Source organism: Podarcis muralis, chromosome 6 (assembly GCF_964188315.1).
Source record: "Podarcis muralis chromosome 6, rPodMur119.hap1.1, whole genome shotgun sequence".
Taxonomy (NCBI): Eukaryota; Metazoa; Chordata; class Lepidosauria; order Squamata; family Lacertidae; genus Podarcis; species Podarcis muralis.
In genome coordinates, this window is record NC_135660.1 from 94,720,655 (window position 1) to 94,743,743 (window position 23,089).

The 23,089-nt window shown below is 45.1% G+C and overlaps 1 protein-coding gene across 1 annotated transcript in view; it reads left to right on the forward strand.

The window, feature by feature from the left end:
* CD9 (CD9 molecule) overlaps positions 1-23,089 on the forward strand; it is a 32,026-nt gene that overhangs the window by 3,238 nt on the left and 5,699 nt on the right. The window contains exons 2-3 of the mRNA XM_028728776.2: positions 17,663-17,765; positions 21,365-21,462. Of these exons, the coding sequence (XP_028584609.2) occupies positions 17,663-17,765; positions 21,365-21,462 (201 nt within the window). The remainder of the gene's footprint in view (positions 1-17,662; positions 17,766-21,364; positions 21,463-23,089) is intronic.

The following is a 23,089-nucleotide window of genomic DNA, read 5'->3' on the forward strand; positions in this document are numbered from 1 at the left end:
GTAAAGGGATTTTCCAGTACAAGGAATTTCCCTTCAGGTGGAAACAGGAGAACATCGAAGTGGGCATGGATGCCATACAAGTTCAGAGAGTGTGTGCAGGTATATTTATGTATATTGCACTTCTCTCTCTCCCCAGCCCCATTGCAACAAAGCACCTTTCTGCAATGATGCAGAAGATGGAAAGTGAGTGGGTGACATCTGGTGACACCTCCATAAGGTGATCTTTGGATGAACGGTGTTCTAGAAATATCATAACCCCAAATGTTCTGAGTTGGGTTTTGTTGTCCTGCTTTAGTGACGCTATAGCCCCTTCTGATAGCTGCAATGTACAGTGGTACCTTGGGTTACATACGCTTCAGGTTACATATGCTTCAGGTTACAGACTCCGCTAACCCAGAAATAATACCTTGGGTTAAGAACTTTGCTTCAGGATGAAAACAGAAATCGTGCTCCGGTGGTGTGGCGGCAGTGGGAGGCCCCATTAGCTAAAGTGGTGCTTCAGGTTAAGAACAGTTTCAGGACCTCCAGAACAAATTAAGTACTTAACCCGAGGTACCACATTGAGCAAACATCACAGAACGTCTAAGGAGGCAGAATGATAATCCACTGTTACACTGTCAAGAACTTGTGGCACAATCTGCAAAGCGCTCTGAAAAACCACCGTCTTAAAGGGGCCCTAATTGTATTGTATTTTTGTTCAAGAAGCCCAATAACAAAATCTGAGTCTGCTCAGTGCAGAGCTCTAGATATTGGATGTGGGGCTAGGTATGTGGGTGAATGTGCACTCTTGGCTCTTGGATACTTTGTATAATTTGCAGTTAGCGTGTTCTAGCCATGCAGTATCCAAGCTGTGCACCTGCATCTCACAGTAAGCAGCTGAAGAGAAGTACTGGCACCTAATGCTCTTTGGATGGGATGCAGGTGGCGCTGCAGGTTAAACCACAGAGCCTAGGACTTGCCGATCAGAAGGTCGGCGGTTCGAATCCCCGCGACGGGGTGAGCTCCCGTTTCTCAGTCCCTGCTCCTGCCAACCTAGCAGTTCGAAAGCACGAAGTGCAAGTAGATAAATAGGTACCGCTCCGGCGGGAAGGTAAACGGCGTTTCCGTGCACTGCTCTGGTTCACCAGAAGCGGCTTAGTCATGCTAGCCACATGACCTGGAAGCTGTACACTGGCTCCCTCGACCAATAAAGCAAGATGAGTGCCGCAACCCCAGAGTCATCCGCGACTGGACCTATTGGTCAGGGGTCCCTTTACCTTTACCTAATCTTCTTCGGAGGTCTCTGTGGCAGAGAAGCTGTTCTGGAGCACTTCAAACCAGGGCTGTCTTACCCATAGAGGCTAGTGGCGCCAGTGTGCCAAGTTCTGGAGGGCACCAGGAAGAGGCGGAGGCTGAATGTGGTGCCTCCCAGCATCAGCTCGCCGCCCTTGCCCGCCTCTAAAGCAGTGCAGCCCCTGGAGCCTCCCATCTGCCACAGCCACCGCGGCACAAAGTGGCCAGCTGAGCTGGGAGGCACCTCGTCCAGCCTCCGCCTCTTCCCCGCCAGAGGCACCACCCTCCAGCCACTGCCCGCCTCCTCCAGCCCCGCCGACAGTGCCGTCCTCCCAAAAAACTCTGGGAAAGGGGGGCGCCGGAGGGAGCTTTGCACCACAGTGCCGGGTATCCTTAAGACGGCCCTACTTCAAACATGCTTGACCAGTTTCAAATTGGCTTGTCTGCTGTTGCTGGTTCTCTGTGTGTGTGGCGAGTAGTTGATTGAAGTAGGGAGAGAAATTTCATTTCTCCTTGTTCGGCATTTTGTTGTTGCTAGGGAGTGGACAGGCTTGTGTTTGCATAGTTCAGATTGTTCTTTGATGGTTAATGCTTCGCTTTAGTATGAAGTTTTTTAAGGCAGCTGAAGTCAAAAGGAAAGCACACGATCAGAAAGAAAGAGCGCTGAAAGGCAGCGAGCATCTTAAAAAGCAGTTGGAACATAAAACCAGTTTCAGGAAAGCAACCTGAAGAAGTTCATTGAAAGAAGTCTTTGCTTCCCATCTAAAGATAACAATGACAGGACCAGGCAGAGCTCTTTCTTGGGGCCTGTTTCCAAACAGAGCAACCCTATGACTAATAATAATAATAATAATAATAATAATAATAATAATAATTTATTATTTGTACCCCCCCCCATTTGGCTGGGTTTCCCCAGCCACTCTGGGCAGCTTCCAACAAAAGATTAAAAATACATTAATATGTCATATCCAGTATACACACATGCACACATGATGGAAGAAAGTGGCGTACAAGGCGTGTTTTGTGGAATCTTGCCTGCTGTTACTGACGGAGGCATTTCTGATAAGCTACCAAGGAACCCCAGGAAGAAGTGGCACTTACTGTATTTTTTGCTCTATAAGACTCCCTTTTTCCCTCCTAAAAAGTAAGGGGAAATGTGTGCGCGTCTTATGGAGCGAATGCAGGCTGTGCAGCTATCCCAGAAACCAGAACAGCAAGAGGGATCGCTGCTTTCACTGCGCAGCGATCCCTCTTGCTGTTCTGGCTTCTGAGATTCAGAATATTTTTTTCTTGTTTCCCTCCTCCCAAAACTAGGTGTGTCTTATGGTCTGGTGCGTCTTATGGAGCGAAAAATACGGTAATCGGTTCTTGTCTGTGAAAAGTGATGGTGCCGTAAAACCAGACTTTCCAGCACAACTTAAAGAGGTAGCCAGATGGCTTCCTTTTTTTTGCTGCGAAAGCTTCTTCTCAGCAGTCCCTCCCCTGAAGCTGTGAAATGTCTTGGTTGTACAGGAAGGGGGGGAGGGAGGGACTTGGCTTTGAATGTGCAAAAGCTCAAGGAGGTGGCTTGTTTTAAAGTGAAGTTAGAGAAATCTCCACTTGCCTGTACGCATAAATATATATCCTTCCTCAATCCAGCCCCTGCTGCCTCCCCCAAACAACATAGGATCTATTCTAAGATACTTTTTAATTGGGGGAAAAAACACCCTTCACTTTAATTGAAGAGTTTAGACACCAAAAAAGCAAGGAAACTATGAGGAGTCATGCCACAGTAAACACATTTCTCACCTCACATGATGTGCTGGCTTAGAACTGGGCCTTTGTGCACCCATGCTTTCTGCCACAGTGCTGGCACCCAGTGTTCAGGTCCACCAAAATTTATTGCTACCTGATTTATCATTTTTTGAGCTATGTGTTGTAAGGAAACCCCAAAAAGTATGCTGTGTAAATTTTATGTACTGTATAAGTATATCCAGTGCTTCCCCCCCCCCTTAAAAAATGTTTAGGGGTACTCTCATTGTGACTCAAGAAAATCTCCATTTTATAATTCAAATCGGGGAAAATAAATACAGTAAATGGACAAAAGTACAAAGAACATGCATTACCTCATATTACACAGAGTCATCATTAACTTTACACTTCGTTGCTGGCTGTGTTGATGAAAAATAGTAATTTTCCTACTCGTATTGAAATACAGCCCCTTAGTGAGGCCAAACTTGCACCAGTAAAACACCACACATGCACATTCCACACTGCTTCACACATTAAACGCCCACTTCTGTCTGAGACTCAGGAAATACTGGGAAAGGAAATGAGGCTGCCATTGGGGGCAATGAGATATCAAAGGCTTTCTAACAGTGCAAATCTTTGAACTAAAATACGTAATTGGGGGGGGGATAGACAACCATATAATTTTATCTTCAAAGCTTTATTTGGCAATCATTATTGGTTTCAAATAGTTGTAAATCATTTTACAATACATGTCTTAAATGGTTCAGTGGAATATTTGTCTTCTTTTAGTAAACTTCTCCATAATTGCTGGTCGCAAAGCTAAAAACTGCAGAGTAATTCTTCCACACGTCCAGGGGTGAAACCAGAAAAGCCATGATTCATGTTTATTCAGTTTATCAGAACGTTAAGGCTAACCCATTGCAAAAGATATCCTTTACATTCTTTACCTTACCATATGTCACTGCACAATGTTTGGCAGCAGTGCCAGATTTACGTATCAGCTAAACAAGCTATAGCTTAGGGCCCCACTCTCTTAGGGGCCCCCCAAAAAATTAAAGGAAAAAACACCTGGATGTACATTTCCAAAATATAAGATTACAAAACAAATAAAGTAAAACCTACATACAGCAACAGTGTTTTGTGTTGTGTAGGCTCCTATTTGTTATGTGCAAATGGCTTTAGATACCTATGAGGTCCCCAAATTACCATACAGCATAAACTCAACACAAAAAACAGCGACAATTTGTTCTTGACAAAGGACAGCTGGACATAAAAAGGGCCCTGTTACCTTCAGTAGCTTAGGGCCTCATCAAACCTAAATCTGGCCCTGTTTGGCAGTGTGGTATACTGGTTAGGTTGTTTGAGTAAAACCTGGGAGGTCAGGATTCATTGAATCCACCTGGCCATAAAGCTCACTGGGTGACCTCAGGTTGATCACATACCCTCAGCCTAATGCACCTCATGGGGTTGTTGTGACAATATATTCCTGAGGGGGAAGAACCATGTACACATACATAACCTCGGGTTATGAACGCTGCGGGTTGTGCATTTTCGGGTTGCGGACCGCACCAAACCCGGAAGTACCAGAACGGGTTACATCCGGGTTTTGGAGCTCGCATATGCGCAGAAGCAGAAAATGACATCATGCGCAGAAGCACCGAATCGCGTCACACGCATGCTCAGACGCAGCACTTCAGGCTGCGAATGCTGCGGGTTGCGAACGTGCCTCCTGCATGAATCACATTCGCAACCCAAGGTATGACTGTACAACTCTTTTTAGCCCCTTGGAAGAAAAGTGGGATATAAAAGTGGGAAGAGACATTAAACATTTCACAAGTGTGGGAAAGCGGTGCTTCAGTGCAAAAATGTTAAAAGTACTATAAGGCAGCCATTTTTTAAAATAAACAACAACAAGCAACTTTACTGAAGATTGATTCAACAAGTGGTAGATATCCATGCTAAGCTTCAGAAAGATACAATGAATTATCTTTGATGTACAATGAACAGAAATGCCGTACTTTGAGGCACTATATTCTTAAAGTAGTGTAATTGTCAGAATCCTAACCAAATTGTGATTTTCTTGGGTTTCATAAGTGTCTCTTCTCTGTCTCCCAGCAGGTTTCCCACCTACTACATCTTGCAATCTTTACCCCTTTTTTGATGAATTATTTTTATTAGATCCATAAATGCAAAATTTAATATAACATTAAAAACACACACACAAATACAGCATTTCAGAGGTTTCAGGTGCACCATTAGTTAAAGGTTCTGATAATTTCACCAGTACTTCTACTTGCAGCTCGCATTTTAACTTAATAGTACATTATACATTTATGACAGATGAGCTATGACAAATCTGAAATGCTGTATAAATGTTAAGTGGCATGAGGCTTACCACTTCATTTCACCCCCTAATCTCTTAATTATATTTGTACAGTATTTCTGTTTTGCTCTCACTCCGTCAGGGTGGAGTACAGCAACGTAAAAACCTTTAAATGCAGATTTTCTTGAGTAGCCATTCATTTATCCAGTACATGCACAATACATCTCCAATAAGGCTGTTTGTAAAGGATTACTGAGTATGTACTGCGAACTGCATTGAACATGCTGGGGCATGATGCACCCACAGAAGTCCCGGTTGATTTAAGCATGGGCCCTTGTGATTCAGCAGAACTGGCTGCTATGGAAAGGCAGCTTTGCGTGGTTCCTCCATGTTGAAACCTGTTGTGGTTGTGTCATAGTGAACACACATAAGCAAAGCATAATCTGCACATGGGACATGGACGGGTGGTCAGTCTGCTGTCACAAACATCCCTGTTTACTGTCTATGTGGAAATAAATGCCTATGAGGTCATGTCTTCCTTTTGTCTTGCACAGAGGAAGCTGCCTCTAGAAATGTGGAAATGGCCACTTGTAGGATATGGATGTGATTTGTTTTAAACTATAATCTCTACTTCACCAAGAAAGTTCATGCAGTAGACCCTGGACCTCTTGAGAAGTGTAGATCCTGTATAGAATAGTCATGAATATGTCCACAGTCTGTCTGTTTCTATAAAGCTTAGACCCTAAGAGGCTTTGCTCTGTAGCCCAGGCTTCCTCAACCTCGGCCCTCCAGATGTTTTGAGACTACAATTCCCATCATCCCTGACCACTGGTCTTGCTAGCTAGGGATCATGGGAGTTGTAGGCCAAAAGCATCTGGACGGCCGAGGCTGATGTAGAAGCCTGATGCAGGCTTTTAGAAGCCTGGTGTAGCTTCTAAAAAAGGTAAAGGTACCTCCCTGACTGTTAGGTCCAGTCGTGGACGACTCTGGGGTTGCGGTGCTCATCTCGCTTTACAGGACGAGGGAGCCAGCGTTTGTCAGCAGACAGCTTCTGCATCATGTGGCCAGCATGACTAAGCCACTTCTGGCGAACCAGAGCAGCGCACGGAAACACCGTTTACCTTCCTACCAGAGCGGTACCTATTTATCTACTTGCACTTTGACGTGCTTTCGAACTGCTTGGTTGGCAGGAGCTGGGACCGAACAACGGGAGCTCACAACGGGATTTGAACCGCTGACCTTCCGATCGGCAAGCCCTAGGCTCAGTGGTTTAGGACCACAGCGCCACCCGCGTCCCTGCTGTAGCCTCTAGCCTTAGATGGGAGATAGTGGGAGATTCTGTGAGGTGCATGTATTCAGCAAGTAGATTTGCTTGTCACAGTCCCCACCCCCAAGTATGAGCTGGTAATTACGGATTTCACAGGAACGCTTCGATCAAGACAGTTCATTGTTTCCATGCCTGTACTATAACAATAGCCTGTGGTCCAGTGCAAAATAGACTACCATCTCTGTCCACATCAGGACATAGCATGTGAACCAGCCAAAGGTGTTAATGGTATCTCCAAATTGTTCAAGGAGCACCCGCAGGCATGTTAACCCAGGGAATCCAACCACATCCAAAACAGGATGAAACACCTACCAACAGCATCTCTGTTTTAGCGGGATTAAGCCTCAGTGTGTTGCCTCTCATCCAGTCTATTAGTGTGCTTCAGCTCCCATTTGTCACTACCACTTACCTAAATTAGATGAGAAATAGAAATGAAGTTGATGTCCACATATTTATTGCATCTCAATCAATTCCATATATACAGTATATATCAAAAAGCATAGGTAGCAAGATTAAACCCTGCCCTGTACTAGGGAATGGGAGAGTTGTCCTGGAGCACTGGTCATCAGAAGGCAACTACTATAAAAGCGGTGCCTTTAAATCCCAATGATCAAAATCTAGAAGGGTACTATGATCAGTGGAATGGAAAGCCCTGAAAGTCTAGGACAGGCATGTCCAAAGTTTGTTTCGGGGGCCTAATTCGGCCCATTGGTCAGTTTAATCCAGCCCCTGTGGCAGTTTATTTCTGGGGGTAATGGGGTAAAATAAAAATACAGTGGTGCCTCGCAAGACGAAATTAATCCGTTCCGCGAGTCTCTTCGTCTTGCGGTTTTTTCATCTTGCGAAGCACGGCTATTAGCGCCTTTAAGAAAAAGGAAACAAACTTGCAAGAACTCGCAAGACGTTTCGTCTTGTGAAGCAAGCCCATAGGGAAATTCGTCTTGCGGAACGACTCAAAAAATGGAAAACCCTTTCGTCCAGCGAGTTTTTTGTCTTGCGAGGCATTCGTCTTGCGGGGCACCACTGTACTAAAAAAAACACCTCAACAACTTTGGGGTAAAATCATAAAAAAGCTCAAGAACTTCAATCCTAAAAAAAAAAAAGGTTGGCCCTTTGGTCGGCCCTCACAGCCCTTCACTTCATCAAATCTGGCCCTCTTTGAGAAAAGTTTGGACACCACTGGTCTAGGAGAACCAACACACTCCCACTCCCCATCTCTCTCCTGGCATGGGTACTACCACAGGATGATCAGGGCAGTTTCTGTACAAAAACTAGGTCTAAAACCCAACTGAAATGGATTGAGAAACTAAGTCTCCTCCGGGCTGGGTGTGGCAAATTGAAATTTATCAATTATGAAAGTGCTTGCAGATCAGCAAAGTTGTTTATATGCCATATATTTACACCGTTTAATACAAAATGTGGTAAAAATATATTGTCCTTATTTTTGCCAAATTATGCGTACAACACAATCCTGTGCAAGTTTTCCAAACACCAAGTGAAGTTATGTACAGGGTTAGAACTTGCATGGAAAACTGCATGCCCTCTAACATGTCTCTGATGAAAACAGGGACATTTTTTCTACATTTGTCTGAATAGGGGCATTTATGCCAAAGATTGTTGCCTGAGCAACATCCCGCCTCCACGAGGCCCCAAAGTGATTCTCAGACTTCTGTTTGCATTTTGCAGTGGCCTATCCTGCAAGTGTTTATTCTCTGGATTAAATTACACGTTAGAGGAAATCTTCCCCGATGCCTTAGTGTCCATGTTTGTTCAGCAGAGACAAGGGATGTCCCGGTTAATCCTGAAGGGTGATTCTGTCTAGAAAAAGGCTCCCTTTTACATATTGGAAAGGCAAATAGGTGTCAGTGATTAACAGGGAAATTCATCAAACATCATTTAGCTGTAAAAGTTGCTTAGTGGTGCATACACAGAAAGAATATTACCCAAGTTTCTGGAAATTGCCTAATATCCTCTAGCAACGTTTGGCTATTTAGGGCAAAATTACACAAGGAGACCAATATGGAGCTAAGTTTTTATTGCTAAGGGAAAATACCACTTGCCCTATTTAAGTGCAGTGCTAGGGTCTTGGAAGCTGTTGCGTAACTCTTCTTCTCTCCCCCCGCCCCCCCGCCACTTCATTTATAGGATGTATTGATCTATAAAGACATTTGCACTCAGATCCCTCTCTGTGATTATTTTGCCCTCATTTCTCTTTCTCAGCTTTAACTGGAAGCTGGCAATTGCCTTTTACTTAGGACCTTAGCCACTTGGCTATGGCGGAATCTTCCCCGCACTAGGATTTGAAAAATATACATTTTGGGGCAGCACAGGGTTGAAATAAATATTTCAAAAAGCTCTAGGTGCCATCACCATCTATTTATTTTATAGGTATATGCCAAAATGGATCCTAAATAGTTTACAACTATAAAATCAATACACAGTCATCAAATTACTGTGTGCCCGGATATCCTAGCATAACTCTAATCCAGTCCCGGCCCATTCCTAGGAATTCTGTGGCACCACGTGGTTTTTCTCTCCTTTGTGACTGAAAAGGTTATTTCCACCCTATGAACATAAATTGCACCATCTATCCCTTGGCATGGCCAGCTTTTCTCATACTGTGCCAGAAACCAATTCTTTCCTTGCTTAGACTTGCACTGTGGGTGCGAGTTAAGGCTTGGGGTGGCAGGCAGAGCTGCTGTTCTTGGGTTGCTATTATTCAAGACTTCTGTATCAGCAGAGTCGCGTGGAATGTTTTCATGCACCATCTATTCTTACGTGCCATCTCTGTTCTGCCTCTTAGGACTATTCTTGAGGTGCCTTGTTTGTTCTATTGTCCACAGTTTTGCCATCCTGAGGTTGCAGCCTCTTTCCTCGCACTGAGAGTTAACTTTCTTTCCGAGGAGTCGATAACGTTTGTCTAAAGTGCACATGGAGTGCCAAAATCCATTCAGCCTTCCATTTCACATGTATGCAGTAGCCATGTTGAACTGGAAGTGTGATTCTGTATTGAAGGACAATTACGTATGTGTGTTCTTTGGGTTACGTTGTCCTTCTAAATCACAAGAGCTAGAAATTTGCTAAGTTGACACTCATCCTGGCTACTGAGCCAGCTTGGCTTTGCAGAGAAAGGAAGAAAAGCAAAGGGCTAAGCTACTCCACTCCAGCTCCCCTCCTGTGGCCCCCCTGTGTAGACAGATGCACAAAGTGTGCTGCAGAAGAAGTTCTGATGATATCTTCCGATTGTTGTCTCATCTAAGTCCTAGGCTCCACAACACTGCACCACTTTTTCTCTCTCCTCTCCTACTTCCACCTTAGGTTTTACTGTTTGTAGCCAATGGACATTAAAAAGTACCGTATTTTTTGCTCTATAAGAAACACTTTTTCTCTCCTGAAAAGTAAGGGGAAACGTGTGTGCATCTTATGGAGTGAATGCAGGCTGTGCCGCTATCCCAGAAGCTAGAACAGCAAGAGGGCTTGCTGCTTTCGCTGCGCAGAGATCCCTCTTGCTGTTCTGGCTTCTGAGATTCAGAATATTTTTTTTCTTGTTATCCTCCTCCAAAAACTAGGTGCGTCTTGTGGTCTGGTGCATCCTATAGAGCGAAAAATATGGTAACTTCAAAAGCAAACAAGGCAGTCCACAGTTCTTCAGAAATGCAGTAATTCTATGTGATATATCACTGTCTACACCAGGTTAGTTGTAGCCAGAAGCAGTAGGAGAAATGTGTGCTTCAGAAGGGAGGGTGTTGTCTACAGGGAAGATGTTATCCTGCTTTCCTAATTGCCAAGTTGTGGTTAAACACACCAGGAACCTTACCCGCCCCACCAAGATAGCTGTGGATCGCTTCTTAAGTGTTGTCAATGAAAACTCTATGCCACAGCGCACTGACCTGGTTCAGATGTTACACAGGAGCATGTGTAACCTGGTTCACACTTTCCTTATACTGTAGCATTTGTTTTGAACCAAGTTTGTGCTGAGTTTGAATGAAATGACATTCATTCAGTGGTTACAAATGGAAGCAGATGATTCCAGTTTCCTCCTCCTTGTGGCCCTGTGCCCAGATGAGCGGGTAGCGCTCAGGAACAAGAGGGTGTTAGACCGGAATGTGGCCATTGAGCTACTTGATACCTTGCAGCATCTCTTTGTGTTGGTCTGATAGAACCGTCCGCTTATCCTAGCAACTGTGAAGGAGAAGGGAGCTATGCACTCCCAAACAACCAGAAGAGGGAAGGAAAAACTTATAAAGTTTGTTACACTGGCAATGTGTGAAACTTCTCTCCATGTAGCTGCTGAGATCTCCTTTAAGAGCTGCTAATCACCACCTCCAGGAGACGCAGGTGGCGCTGTGGGTTAAACCACAGAGCCTAGGACTTGCCGATCAGAAGGTCGGCGGTTCGAATCCCTGCAACGGGGTGAGCTCCCGTTGTTCGGTCCCTGCTCCTGCCAACCTAGCAGTTCGAAAGCAAGTCAAAGTGCAAGTAGATAAATAGGTACCGCTCCAGTGGGAAGGTAAATGGCGTTTCCGTGTGCTGCTCTGGTTCACCAGAAGCGGCTTAGTCATGCTGGCCACATGACCTGGAAGCTGTACGCCGGCTCCCTCGGCCAATAAAGCGAGATGAGCGCCGCAACCCCAGAGTCGGTCACGACTGGACCTAATGGTCAGGGGTCCCTTTACCTTTAATCACCACCTCCATATCAGGACGTTGGTGCATTTTTGATGCCCTTCTTCTTTTCATGAAGGCTGGCAAGTGCAGAGGATGCATGTGAGACTTTAAATATGAGAAACTGGTTTATATAGCACTGTTCACAGCGGATAACTTGTGTAAGAATATTGCAGTGACTCTTGAATGTTCAGTGAGAACCACATCAGAGGTGGTTTCAAGCTACAAAAAAACCTTAACAGAATTAAAGGATTGACTCTGTGTGTGGTGTTGCTTTTATTAGACCTGCCTCACAGGCTGCTGGCTATTCAACCACTGCCTTCTCTGGGTCAGCTCACACATGGAACTGTAACATGTGATATTTCACCACGTAATGATAAAGCGCTAGATAACTCTCATCCAGTATGTTACATTACTGTTTATTTATAAGATGCGGCCCAAAAAGGGGGGAGAGCCCCCCAAGGCTGTGCACAAAAAAGAATACAAAATATAAAATATAAAAAAATTAAGGTAACAAAATCGTAAACATTTCAGAAATATTTAAAACCCAATGCCCCCATGTTCCTCCAAAAAAAAGGCAAAGTGCAGTCCCTCACAAGAAATGCTGGAGAGAGCAATAATAAATACTTAGGTGGCAGCTGCTCCTTAGAAAGGTCTGAGGCAAGGGGTGAGGTGAAACAGGTGGAAAAGGTTTGCCCTTGATTTTCCATCAGTCTCTTCCTTCTAGTAATATCTTAAGTTCCACTTAAGACTTAGCCATCCGTTCCAGTTGGCAGTGGTTCACCAAAATCTCAGGCACAGGCCTTTCCCAGCCCTGCTACTGATATCCCTCTTGAACTGGTAATGCCAGGGATTGAGTCAATGTTAGAAACTCAGATATATAAGCTAGATGTCAAATGCCTCCTTAAACCAGGGTTGCCGTGTCCATTAGAGGGGCAGATGGCTTGCAAGTCATATTAGAAAAACAATTTACTCATTTTTTCAGAACCAAATCAATCAGCTGCAAGAATAGACTATGTTTGGACATCCAGCGAATTAGTACCTAGAGTTATAAAAATTGAAATTCAACCAAAAATACTCATAATGCAGTTAAATGTGAGATAAAAGAAATAGATGAAAGTCATATTTTTCAATACAGTGGTACCTCATCTAGCGTCCGCCTCGTTGAGCACCTGTTCCGTCAAACGTCCGTGGCAAACCCGGAAGTACCGGAACGGGTTACTTCTGGGTTCGCCACTCATGCATGCACAGAAGTGCTAAATTACACATGTGCAGAAGCGCAAACCTCTCTGTGTGTGTGCGCAGACGCGGCGTTTTGTCCAGCGTCCTTTTCGGCCACCAACCGGGGTTCTGGAACGGATCCCGGTTGCAAAACGAGGTACTACTGTACGACTTTTTGGTTCCTGAAATATTCTGATTGTGCAGATAAAATATAACAGAATTCTACAGGGCGTGTTGCTAGCGTGTGAAAACAGTCGAGATTAAAGGATCCCCAGGCATGCATCTTGAGATGGTGTAGATGTCAGGCACCATGTCAGCCAGGTGCAAAATGCGCCTGACAAATTTCAAACACTGGCTTGAATCTGACACCTTCTCTGTACGCTAGGGTACAGCCTTCCTTTCATTGTACAGTGGTTCCGTGGTTTGCATACGTTTTGGATTACAAACACGTCAAACCCGGAAGTGCGTGTCCCGGTTTGCAACCTTTTTTTGGATTACGACCCCTTTTTTTTTGGGATTACGAGCAAATTTTTTTGGGAGGCCCCATTGGTGAAAGCGCGCCTTGGGTTACAACCTGTTTTGGTTTACAAATGGACCTCCGGAACAGATAATGATTGTAAACCAAGGTATACCACTGTACAGGTTTTTCTAGGATGAACTGGCTCCGTTGGGAAAAGACTAGCGTTTGAGGAGATATCAAATGTTACAAACATTTTCACCTTCTTGTTGGATTTGTGGTGTTTCCTGTCTCGTCTAGGAAGCCATTGCAAAGGGAAGGGCTGTGGCTCAGGTATAAATCTGCTTTGCATGCAGCAGGTCACTGTTACGGAAGTGTCAGGATTCAACCCCCCAACCCAGGATGTTTGGAGTGGCCGATGGAACCCCAGAAACCGTTGTCAGTAAAATGACACATTTGTGAGAATTTTGCAGTGCTTCCCAACTTGCTCTCACCATGTGAATGAGGCAAATGGGACACCCAGGAGCTAAAACACACTCCTATTTCTACTAAGTGTGACATAACCCAAAGAGATACACATGGGAATAGTAGGAATTTTCCACTCACAAAACAAGATCATCTGCTATTCCTCCCTCTTGTTTGTGTGTTTGCCCCTAGGAGATAATCACGTCTTGAGATAAACTACCAGAGCCTACGTGCTCTGGTGAAGGATGCCTGTTGCGTTCAGTTTATGCAGACCTTACATTCCACCCAGTCCAGAGTTGCAGGACCCATCATTTCTCATAAATACATTTCTCTTTCTTTCACTTTCAATTTCTTTGTACTTTTTTTTTTTTTGCAAATTAAATTTTTATTGATTTTCAGTACACATACATACATTCATAAATTACACATATATAGGTTGCATATTTAACCTAGGCTCTATCATGCCTCTGACTTCCCTCCATTTCTTTGGTAAGTATCAAATAAAGTTCTAATATCACGTACTCTATATATCTTATTATCAACTACACGCTGTAAGAGTTATTCCAACCCTACCAGTGTCTTCAAAGATTTACAATTGTTTCTTAGATACATCAAATATTTACTCCAATTTTCTTGAAACTTCTGCTCGTCCTGATCTCTTAATTTTCCTGATAGTCTGGCCAGTTCTGCGTAGTCCATCATTTTAACCTGCCAGTCCATTATATTCGGTATTATGTCTGTTTTCCAATTCTGAGCTAACATATTTCTGGCTGCTGTCATGGCATATAAAAAGAGGTTTTTATCTTTTTTTTCAATTTCCTTTCCAATTAATCCCAGTAGAAAAGCTTCAGGTCTTTTTGGGAAAGTATATTTCAATTTCTTTGTACTTTCATTTCTCCTCCACAGTAATGAGCTAGATGCATCAATGGTCTCTTGCATAAAGTAGTTCCCTGTGTTCCTAAATTTGGAGGTGTTATGAGAAAAAACTGCTCCTTTTCCCTTCTGGGGTACCCAAGAGCCCATATAAAGGTCCTTTTGTAGGTTCTCTATTGGTAGGAGAAAATAACAGAGGCCAACCAGAGAATATTGAGAAACAAAGCGGCTAGTAAGCCTGATCTTTATTAAATCTGTTGCTACAGGGTACCCCCCCACACACACACAGGAGGGGGGGAGGGACCCCGGACAAAGGTGTGCAAGCCCTTATATAGACTTTGAAATTGCCCACCCTGTAGCTCAAGACCACCACCCCAGATACATCATGCCTACAGCACAGAAGGGGTGTAGCCCAAGACCGCCCCCTTAATACATCAGAGAAGGGGCGGACTACAACAGAAATCTGAGTGCTTTGTTTTTTTCCTGTCTGACAGGTTACCTGATTGGATTACCTGGGCATCCTGGCCACTCTTTTGTTATGATAACTACTCAACTCCTGAATCCAGGTCACAGGCTCACCCTATTCATATCTGAAATGTGCCCTTGAGGCAGGATTTGTGAGCAAAGAGACAATGGGGATGCAGAGAAATATTTGAGGTCAATTTGGAAGAGAGAAAATGGTTTCAGGACTTTTCTGTGGGTTTCAGACATGTGGTTTACATATTTGTATGTCAAAATATATAAAAGCATAAAAAAATTGTCCAGTAGCACCTTAGAAACCAAGTAAGTTTGTTCTTGGTATAAGCTTACGTGCGCATGCACACTTTTTCAGATATACCACATATTTGTATGTGTTTGCTTGGTACATTTATGAACATCTATTTTATATATCTAAGACTTTAAAATGGATTAACACACATTTGTAAATTGAATTTTTTATATATAAAAAGATAAATTTCTGAAATGTTGCAAGGGCACGTTATTGTAAATTCTTCTCTTAAAACCATTTATGCAGTGGTTTATTGCAGTCTTTTCCAGGGAACGCCTTGTACCCAATAATAATTGTGCTTTCAGAGATGAAACAGTGTGTTCTTGAATTGGATCTTCCATGAGTTGGCATTGGTGCTTTCATACCCTAGATGGGTCTGCAGGTTTCAAACTACCATCTGGGCCTCATCAATAGGAGTATAGCATCTAGATCAAGGGAAGTAATAGTGCCACTGTATTCTGCTCTGGTCAGACCTCACCTGGAGTACTGTGTCCAGTTCTGGGCACCACAGTTCAAGAAGGACACTGACAAACTGGAACGTGTCCAGAGGAGGGCAACCAAAATGGTCAAAGGCCTGGAAATGATGCCTTATGAGGAACGGCTAAGGGAGCTGGGCATGTTTAGCCTGGAGAAGAGGAGGTTAAGGGGTGATATGATAGCCATGTTCAAATATATAAAAGGATGTCACATAGAGGAGGGAGAAAGGCTGTTTTCTGCTGCTCCAGAGAAGCGGACACGGAGCAATGGATCCAAACTACAAGAAAGAAGATTCCACCTAAACATTAGGAAGAACTTCCTGACAGTAAGAGCTGTTCGACAGTGGAATTTGCTGCCAAGGAGTGTGGTGGAGTCTCCTTCTTTGGAGGTCTTTAAGCAGAGGCTTGACAACCATATGTCAGGAGTGCTCTGATGGTGTTTCCTGCTTGGCAGGGGGTTGGACTCGATGGCCCTTGTGGTCTCTTCCAACTCTATGATTCTATGATTCTATGATCTGGAAAACTAAGGGGTTTCTCAGTGACAAGATTAGTGACAAGCTTCCTTCAAAAAGAAGGAATTCTACCAAGCTTCTGCAATGTACATTGTGTGCTGGCTATGCGTTCTAGAGAGCATTTGCAGATAACAGTGTGGCAATGAGGCACAACCAGTTCAGCCAGACGTTCCACAACAGCAGAATGCGCATATTCGAAAGCTCAACTTAGAAAGCTGTAAAGTGCTGACATTCTTTCCTAGAATCCCAGTTTGGGAGAAATGAATATAAAAACATTTAGTAGTAGTAGATGAGTTGTTGTTGTTGATTGTTATTATTAATATAATGAATGGCAGTCTTGTGTCCAGAATTTAATAATCTCCTTCATAACACAAATTGAACAACTTTGCAGTGAATTAGGAAAGCTTGAGGACACTCTCAAGAAACCTGTAATGTTTCAGAGTTTGGGATGGGGAGAGGGGGAAATGTGAGGCAAAAGATATGTGAGCAGCTCCCCTTCAAGCTTTTTCTCTTCTCTCTTCTTCACCTCCACCCCTCTTTTTTTAAAGAGAACCATCCTGGGATTCTGTATTTGCCACCCAAGATTTCTAGAATTCCTGTTCTGCCATAATGACCAAGTACTGATGCTTGCAGCAAATGATCATGGCCTGTTTGAGAGATTCCAAGGGCATTTGGTTGGCAGCTCTTGAAAACAGTAGATGGTAGTAGATGGGCCTCTCTTGTTCTGAATCAGAACAGGCAATTCTTACATCTTATACAGTGGTACCTCGCAAGACGAATGCCTCGCAAGACAAAAAACTCGCAAGACGAAAGGGTTTTTGGTTTTTTGAGTTGCTTCGCAAGACAATTTTCCCTATGGGCTTGCTTCGCAAGACAGAAACGTCTTGCAAGTTTGTTTCCTTTTTCTTAACACCGTTAATACAGTTGCGACTTGACTTCGAGGATGCGGTATGGTAGCCTTTTTTGAGGTTTTTGAAGACTTTGGTGATTTTTGAAGCTTTTCCAAAACTTTCCCAAAACTGTGCTTCGCAAGACGAAAAAAACCGCAAGACGAAAAAACTCGCGGAACGAATTAATTTCGTCTTGCGAGGCACCACTGTATCTGTTACCCCAGCAGAATTCTACTTAACGTTCTTACAAACTCTTTATTTCTACATAAACTACATGTTTATTGTGAAAGGTGTAAACGTATTGGCATGCTCAAGGATCAATATGATTTGGCAGATGGTTTCAGCCATTTAAACAAAAATGCAGTTTCACTCTTCTCTGTTTTTGTGAAACCTGTGGGCACAGGGCTATATTAATTGGTGACCCATGTGTTTTCACCCTAAGTGCTCTCCACACTGCCCGGGGAACACTGCAGCCATGACAAGCAATCTTTCTGGGAACCCCTTCTCATGATATCAGCTTCCAAAGGACCACAAGTTTGAAAACCAATTAGTCTAATGCATATGGGTATTTAAAAAGTCAATAATACCTGAGGACTGTCCAAAATTGACTTGTTATACACCTAAAATGGTAAAATGCATAATTAAAACGTTCTCTTTTTTTGTTCCCCACCCCTTTCTCCATAGCTTGCAGGAACGGCAGTCCTTGCAATTGGACTATGGCTTCGATTTGATAAACAGACAAAAGATATTTTTGATCAGGAGGAGAATAATAATACATTCTATACAGGTATGTTGTAAAATTATTGCTCAATGGTATGAACAGTACACCTGATACCTACCCTGCTTTTAAAAGTATTAACAGTGACTAAGGAAACCAACGATAACATGTGTAAATATGCTTGATATGGAATGACCTGTTCACATAGATACCAAAATTATTAGGGTATTTCCTTGCCCTTGACAAAGTGAAATTTTTTTATATGTGCCATCTCAGATTCCTTGGTCTCTAAAAATGTACAAAAATATATCTCCCAGCTGGAAACGGGGGTCTAGTGTGCACCCTAAAAAAGGATATGGCACTTCTAATCTACCGTATTTTTCGGACTATTGGACGCACCGGTCCATAGGACGCACCTAGATTTGGGGGGGGGGGGGGAAATAAAGGCAAAAAAATTTATTCCCCCCCCCCCCGCCAGGCGCGGGGCTGGGGCGGGGAAGCCCGAGCTTCCCCCTCCCCCAGAACGGGACCCAGAGCCATGCCGAAGCTGCGCGCAGCTTTGGCATCGCTCTGGGAGCTTGCGGGGCTGGGGGAGGAGGAAGCCTTCCGCCAGCCTCCAAACCATGTCGGGAGACAGCGGGATGGCGCGCTGCGCCTCTCCCGCTGTCCCCCGAGTTTGCGGGGCTGGGCCAGCCTTCTAACCAAGTCGGGGGACAGCGGGAAGGGCGCGCTGCGCCCCTGCCGCTGTCTCCCGAGTTTGCGGGGCTGGCAACGGGGAGGAGCAGGCTTCTCCCCCCGCCAGCCTTCTAGCCAAGTCGGGGGACAGCGGGAAGGGCGCGCTGCGCCTCTCCCGCTGTCCCCCGAGCTTGTGGGGCTGGCGGTGGGGCTCTCCTGAAGCCTGGAGGTTGTGGGGCTGGTGGGGGGGAGAAGCAGGCTTGCTTCTCCCACCCCCAGCCTCCAGATCAGGTCGGGGAATAGCGGGATGGCGGAGCGCCGCCATCCCGCTATTCCCCGACCTGATCTGGAAGTTGTGGGGCTGGGGGGGGGGAGAAGCAGGCTTGCTCCTCCCACCCCCAGCCTCCAGATCAGGTCGGGGAATAGCGGGATGGCGGAGCGCCGCCATCCCGCTATTCCACGACCTGATCTGGAGGTTGTGGGGCTGGGGGGGGGGGGAGAAGCAGGCTTGCTCCTCCCACCCCCAGCCTCCAGATCAGGTCGGGGAATAGCGGGATGGCGGAGCGCCGCCATCCCGCTATTCCCCGACCTGATCTGGAGGTTGTGGGGATGGTGGGGGGGAGAAGCAGGCTTGCTTCTCTCACCCCCAGCCTTCAGATCAGGTCGGGGAATAGCGGGATGGCGGCGCTTCGCCATCCCCCTATCCCCCGAGCTTGTGGGGCTGGGGGGGGAGAAGCAGGCTTGCTTCTCCCCCCGCCAGCCTCCAGATCAGGTCGGGGAATAGCGGGGTGGCGGCTCTGCGCCTCCCCGCTGTCCCCAGCTTTTGGGTGCAGGCTGCTGCCCGCAAGCCTTGCGAGCCCGCGGGACATCCCGCCGGGCTTGCAAGACTTGGGATAGCTTCCTGAAGCCTGGAGAGCGAGAGGGGTCGGTGCGCACGGACCCCTCTCGCTCTCCAGGCTTCAGCAAAAGCCTGCATTCGCACCATAGGACGCACACACATTTCCCCTTCATTTTTGGAGGGGAAAAAGTGCGTCCTATAGTGCGAAAAATACGGTAGCTGGAAATCTGAAATTGTGTAGATATGCCACCACTTGGCAGAAAATTGGATACTTTGATATCTCATGATCACCGCTAAGGATACACATTAAGAGATGCTAGCACAAAGCAAGCCAAGCCACTCTTGGGGAAAACCTTTTTATATTAATGTAGTAAAATAATTATTATATTTTGTACTGTTTTTATCTTTAGTTTTTCCAAGAAAAGCAGCCTTAGAATACTTTGGGGCGGGGATGATCCCAGGCATGGAATCCTGGTCTTATATTGCTATGCCTTGAGGAAAGGGTAATTGCTGTCCTTCCTTTCTTTCGACAGTCCCGCTGTAGAAACATTGGATTTGTGGACAAAGAAGTCTGTGGGATTTTCTCCCTTGCTTCCCTCCCCCCTGCCAATGTACCAACCAGTGTCAGTTTTTTCTTAGATAGTCCCCAGACCACTGACACACTGGCAAAGTTATTAATGGTTATATATTCCATCAAAGGGACACGGGTGGCGCTGTGGGTTAAAGCCTCAGCACCTAGGACTTGCCGATCGAAAGGTCGGCGGTTCGAATCCCCGCGGCGGGGTGCGCTCCCGTCGCTCGGTCCCAGCGCCTGCCAACCTAGCAGTTTGAAAGCACCCTCAGGTGCAAGTAGATAAATAGGAACCGCTTACTAGCGGGAAGGTAAACGGCGTTCCGTGTGCTGCGCTGGCTCGCCAGATGCAGCTTGTCACGCTGGCCACGTGACCCGGAAGTGTCTGCGGACAGCGCTGGCCCCCGGCCTATAGAGTGAGATGAGCGCACAACCCTAGAGTCTGTCAAGACTGGCCCATACGGGCAGGGGTACCTTTACCCTTACTATTCCATCAAAACCCCATGAAGGTGTTACTGGTTTCCTAGTCCTTGTCTGGCAGAAGTTTCGATCTGCCGAGCGACGTCGTCGTCGTCTTCTTCTTCTTCTTCTTCTTCTTCTTCTTCTTCTTCTTCTTCTTCTTCTTCTTCTTCTTCTTCTTCCCCACATACATGTCATCAGCTAAACCTCTTGTGTTTTGGAATTGCATTCAGCCTGGATTTTATGCCATGCTCCCTAGACGTGGATGGCGTGCTCTGCCTTATAGGTCATCTTTGAATTGCACTAATGGCTCTCCAGTTGTAACTTTCTCATATGGCCTCAAGCATTGTGGGAAGATATCGGAAAGCCGATCCCAAAGTTCATGAACGAGGGGAAAGGTCGTCTCTCACACTGATAGTTCAGTGCTGAAGCCGATAATAAAATCGGGGGATTTTATGGATTCCTTAGGAGGAGGACAGAGATACTGTGACGCAGAAGTGTTGAGGGCAGCCCTCCACAACATATATTGCAAAGACCTTTCTTTATGGGTAAAGTGGTCATCTAAAGGCCATTGGCTGAGAATGGCCATTTTGTCTGGCCGACTGCAGGAGTTGAAGGTGGTGGCTGCTTGCAAACATTTGCAGATGCAATTGGGGTCTTGCTGAGCCCAGAAGCTGGATTATTAAGGTTTGCACAACTGATAAATAAGCTTTGATGGGTCATGAGGGAGACTCTAGTCAGGAGGGAAATACTCTTAAAAAGGACGGTTGTAAACCTTTTCTGGTGATAAGAGAAGCGACTGATTTCTATTATGGGAATAGACAAAATAGCCTTCCTCCCGTCTTCTGCACTCACCACCTAAAACCCATTATTACAAAAACTTGTTCTGAAACACTGCTAGTAGTGCTTTCGTTTTAAAGAAGCAACAATAATGGTGCTAGTGTAACCATGTACACAACCTTGAGGTCCTTGGAAGAAAAAGTGGTATATAAATGTAAGACATAAATAGTAGTGGCAGTGTAGCTGGTAGCCTTCATGTTGTTCAAACTTGGGAAATGTGAAGCTTTTTTTTAGTTGAGAATAAATCATCTCTGTTTCGATTTTTTAAAATCCCTCTGCCTCCAGGGGTTTACGTTCTAATTGGAGCTGGTGCCCTCATAATGCTGGTTGGTTTCTTGGGATGCTGTGGAGCGATACAGGAGTCCCAGTGCATGCTTGGTTTGGTAAGTATGGCGTTAGTTTATACGGTAAGGTAGAAGGCTATACTGCTTTCATGTCTGCTGACTTCTTTCTGGAGCCTGTTTTCAAAAGGAAGTACTTTCCTTCCTAAACTCCTCCTAGAATGCACACTGTGCAAAAGTTGCCAACACAAGTTAGATTTCAATGTTTATGTCACAGAACTGGATCTTCCTATATGTGGTGAAACTCATTCACGTTAGAGCCAGGGGCAGGCAACCTAAGGCCCGTGGGCTGGATGCGGCCCAATCACCTTCAAAATCCGGCCCCTTGGACAGTCTGGGAATCAGCGTGTTTTTACATGAGTAGAATGTGTCCTTTTATTTAAAATGCATCTCTGGGTTATTTGTGGGGCATAGGAATTGGTTCATTTCTTTCCCCAAAATATAGTCCTGCCCACCACATGGTCTGAGGGATGGTGGACCAGCCCACGGCTGGAAAAGGTTGCTGGCCCCTGTGTGGTTAGACCATGGATTCCTCAAGCCCAGTGCTCCCTACTTCATCCAGTAAAAGTTCTCCAAGAAGGCTTTCCTAGTTTTGCTACCTGAGGATCCTTTGTAATTCGAGGTGCCGGGGATTTAAATCTACTTGCATATGGGAAGTCTTGATATAATTTGCCTTTGAACTATTTCCACTCCCTAATTTGTCCTCCTTTCTATGGGCTTCTATGATTTAGAACAGTGCTTGGAGAAATGCAACGCAGTAAGCCCGCAATTTATTGCACATTTAACTTGCGCACATTCAGCTTTAGGTGTGTTAACATTAAAAAGGAAAAATATGGGGCAGGGTTTCTGGGGGTAATGACTTTGGCAATCCCACCTGCTATTGAACCCAATGTGTTTTGACGATATGTGATTTTGGCTTTAGATGCAATCCCTGAAGCAGACCATATTTTTCTGTGTATATGACGCCCCCATGTATAAGATGACCCCTATTTTGGGGGACTCAAACTGAAGAAAATGGGGGGAGGTTGCCCAGAGCTGTTAAGCTTTTTTTTAGGGGGGAGATTGTCGAAAATCACTCACCCGTCAGAGCAGTGTTGTCATTCACGCACAGCAAAAGCCGCCTATCAGCTGTTCCTTCCTCGATGAAAAACAAAAAAACGCACACATTATTACTGCAGCAAAAGCAAATAGATTCCAGAATTTGTCAAAGCCAGCAATGACACCACAGACCAACAAATCCCAACTCAACAAAATGCGCTGACCATGTATAAGACACCCACCCCCCATTTCTTAACGTTATTTTTTTTTGGGGGGGGGACCTCGACTAATACACAGAAAAGTACTGTAACCCCTGCATAAGTGACAGGCTTACTGTATTGGGGAAACATCACTTAGGGTCTACAGATGTGTTTAGCAGTAACATGCTCATTAGGTAAGAGAAGAAATCTCTGTTTTTGCGCTGAGAATTTTCCAACGGAGTCAAAGCACTTTATACACATTTATCACAATAATCCTAAGCATGCATGTATAAGTGCTGTTGAACAAAGTGGAACTTCTGGCTGCATAGGATTGGGCTGCGGAAGTGTGAGCTAGGAAGCCATTCGTTCCGATGTCTCCTCCAGTGTCCTCGGTGGTCTTACGTGAGCTGCTACACTTAGCCTACTAACCT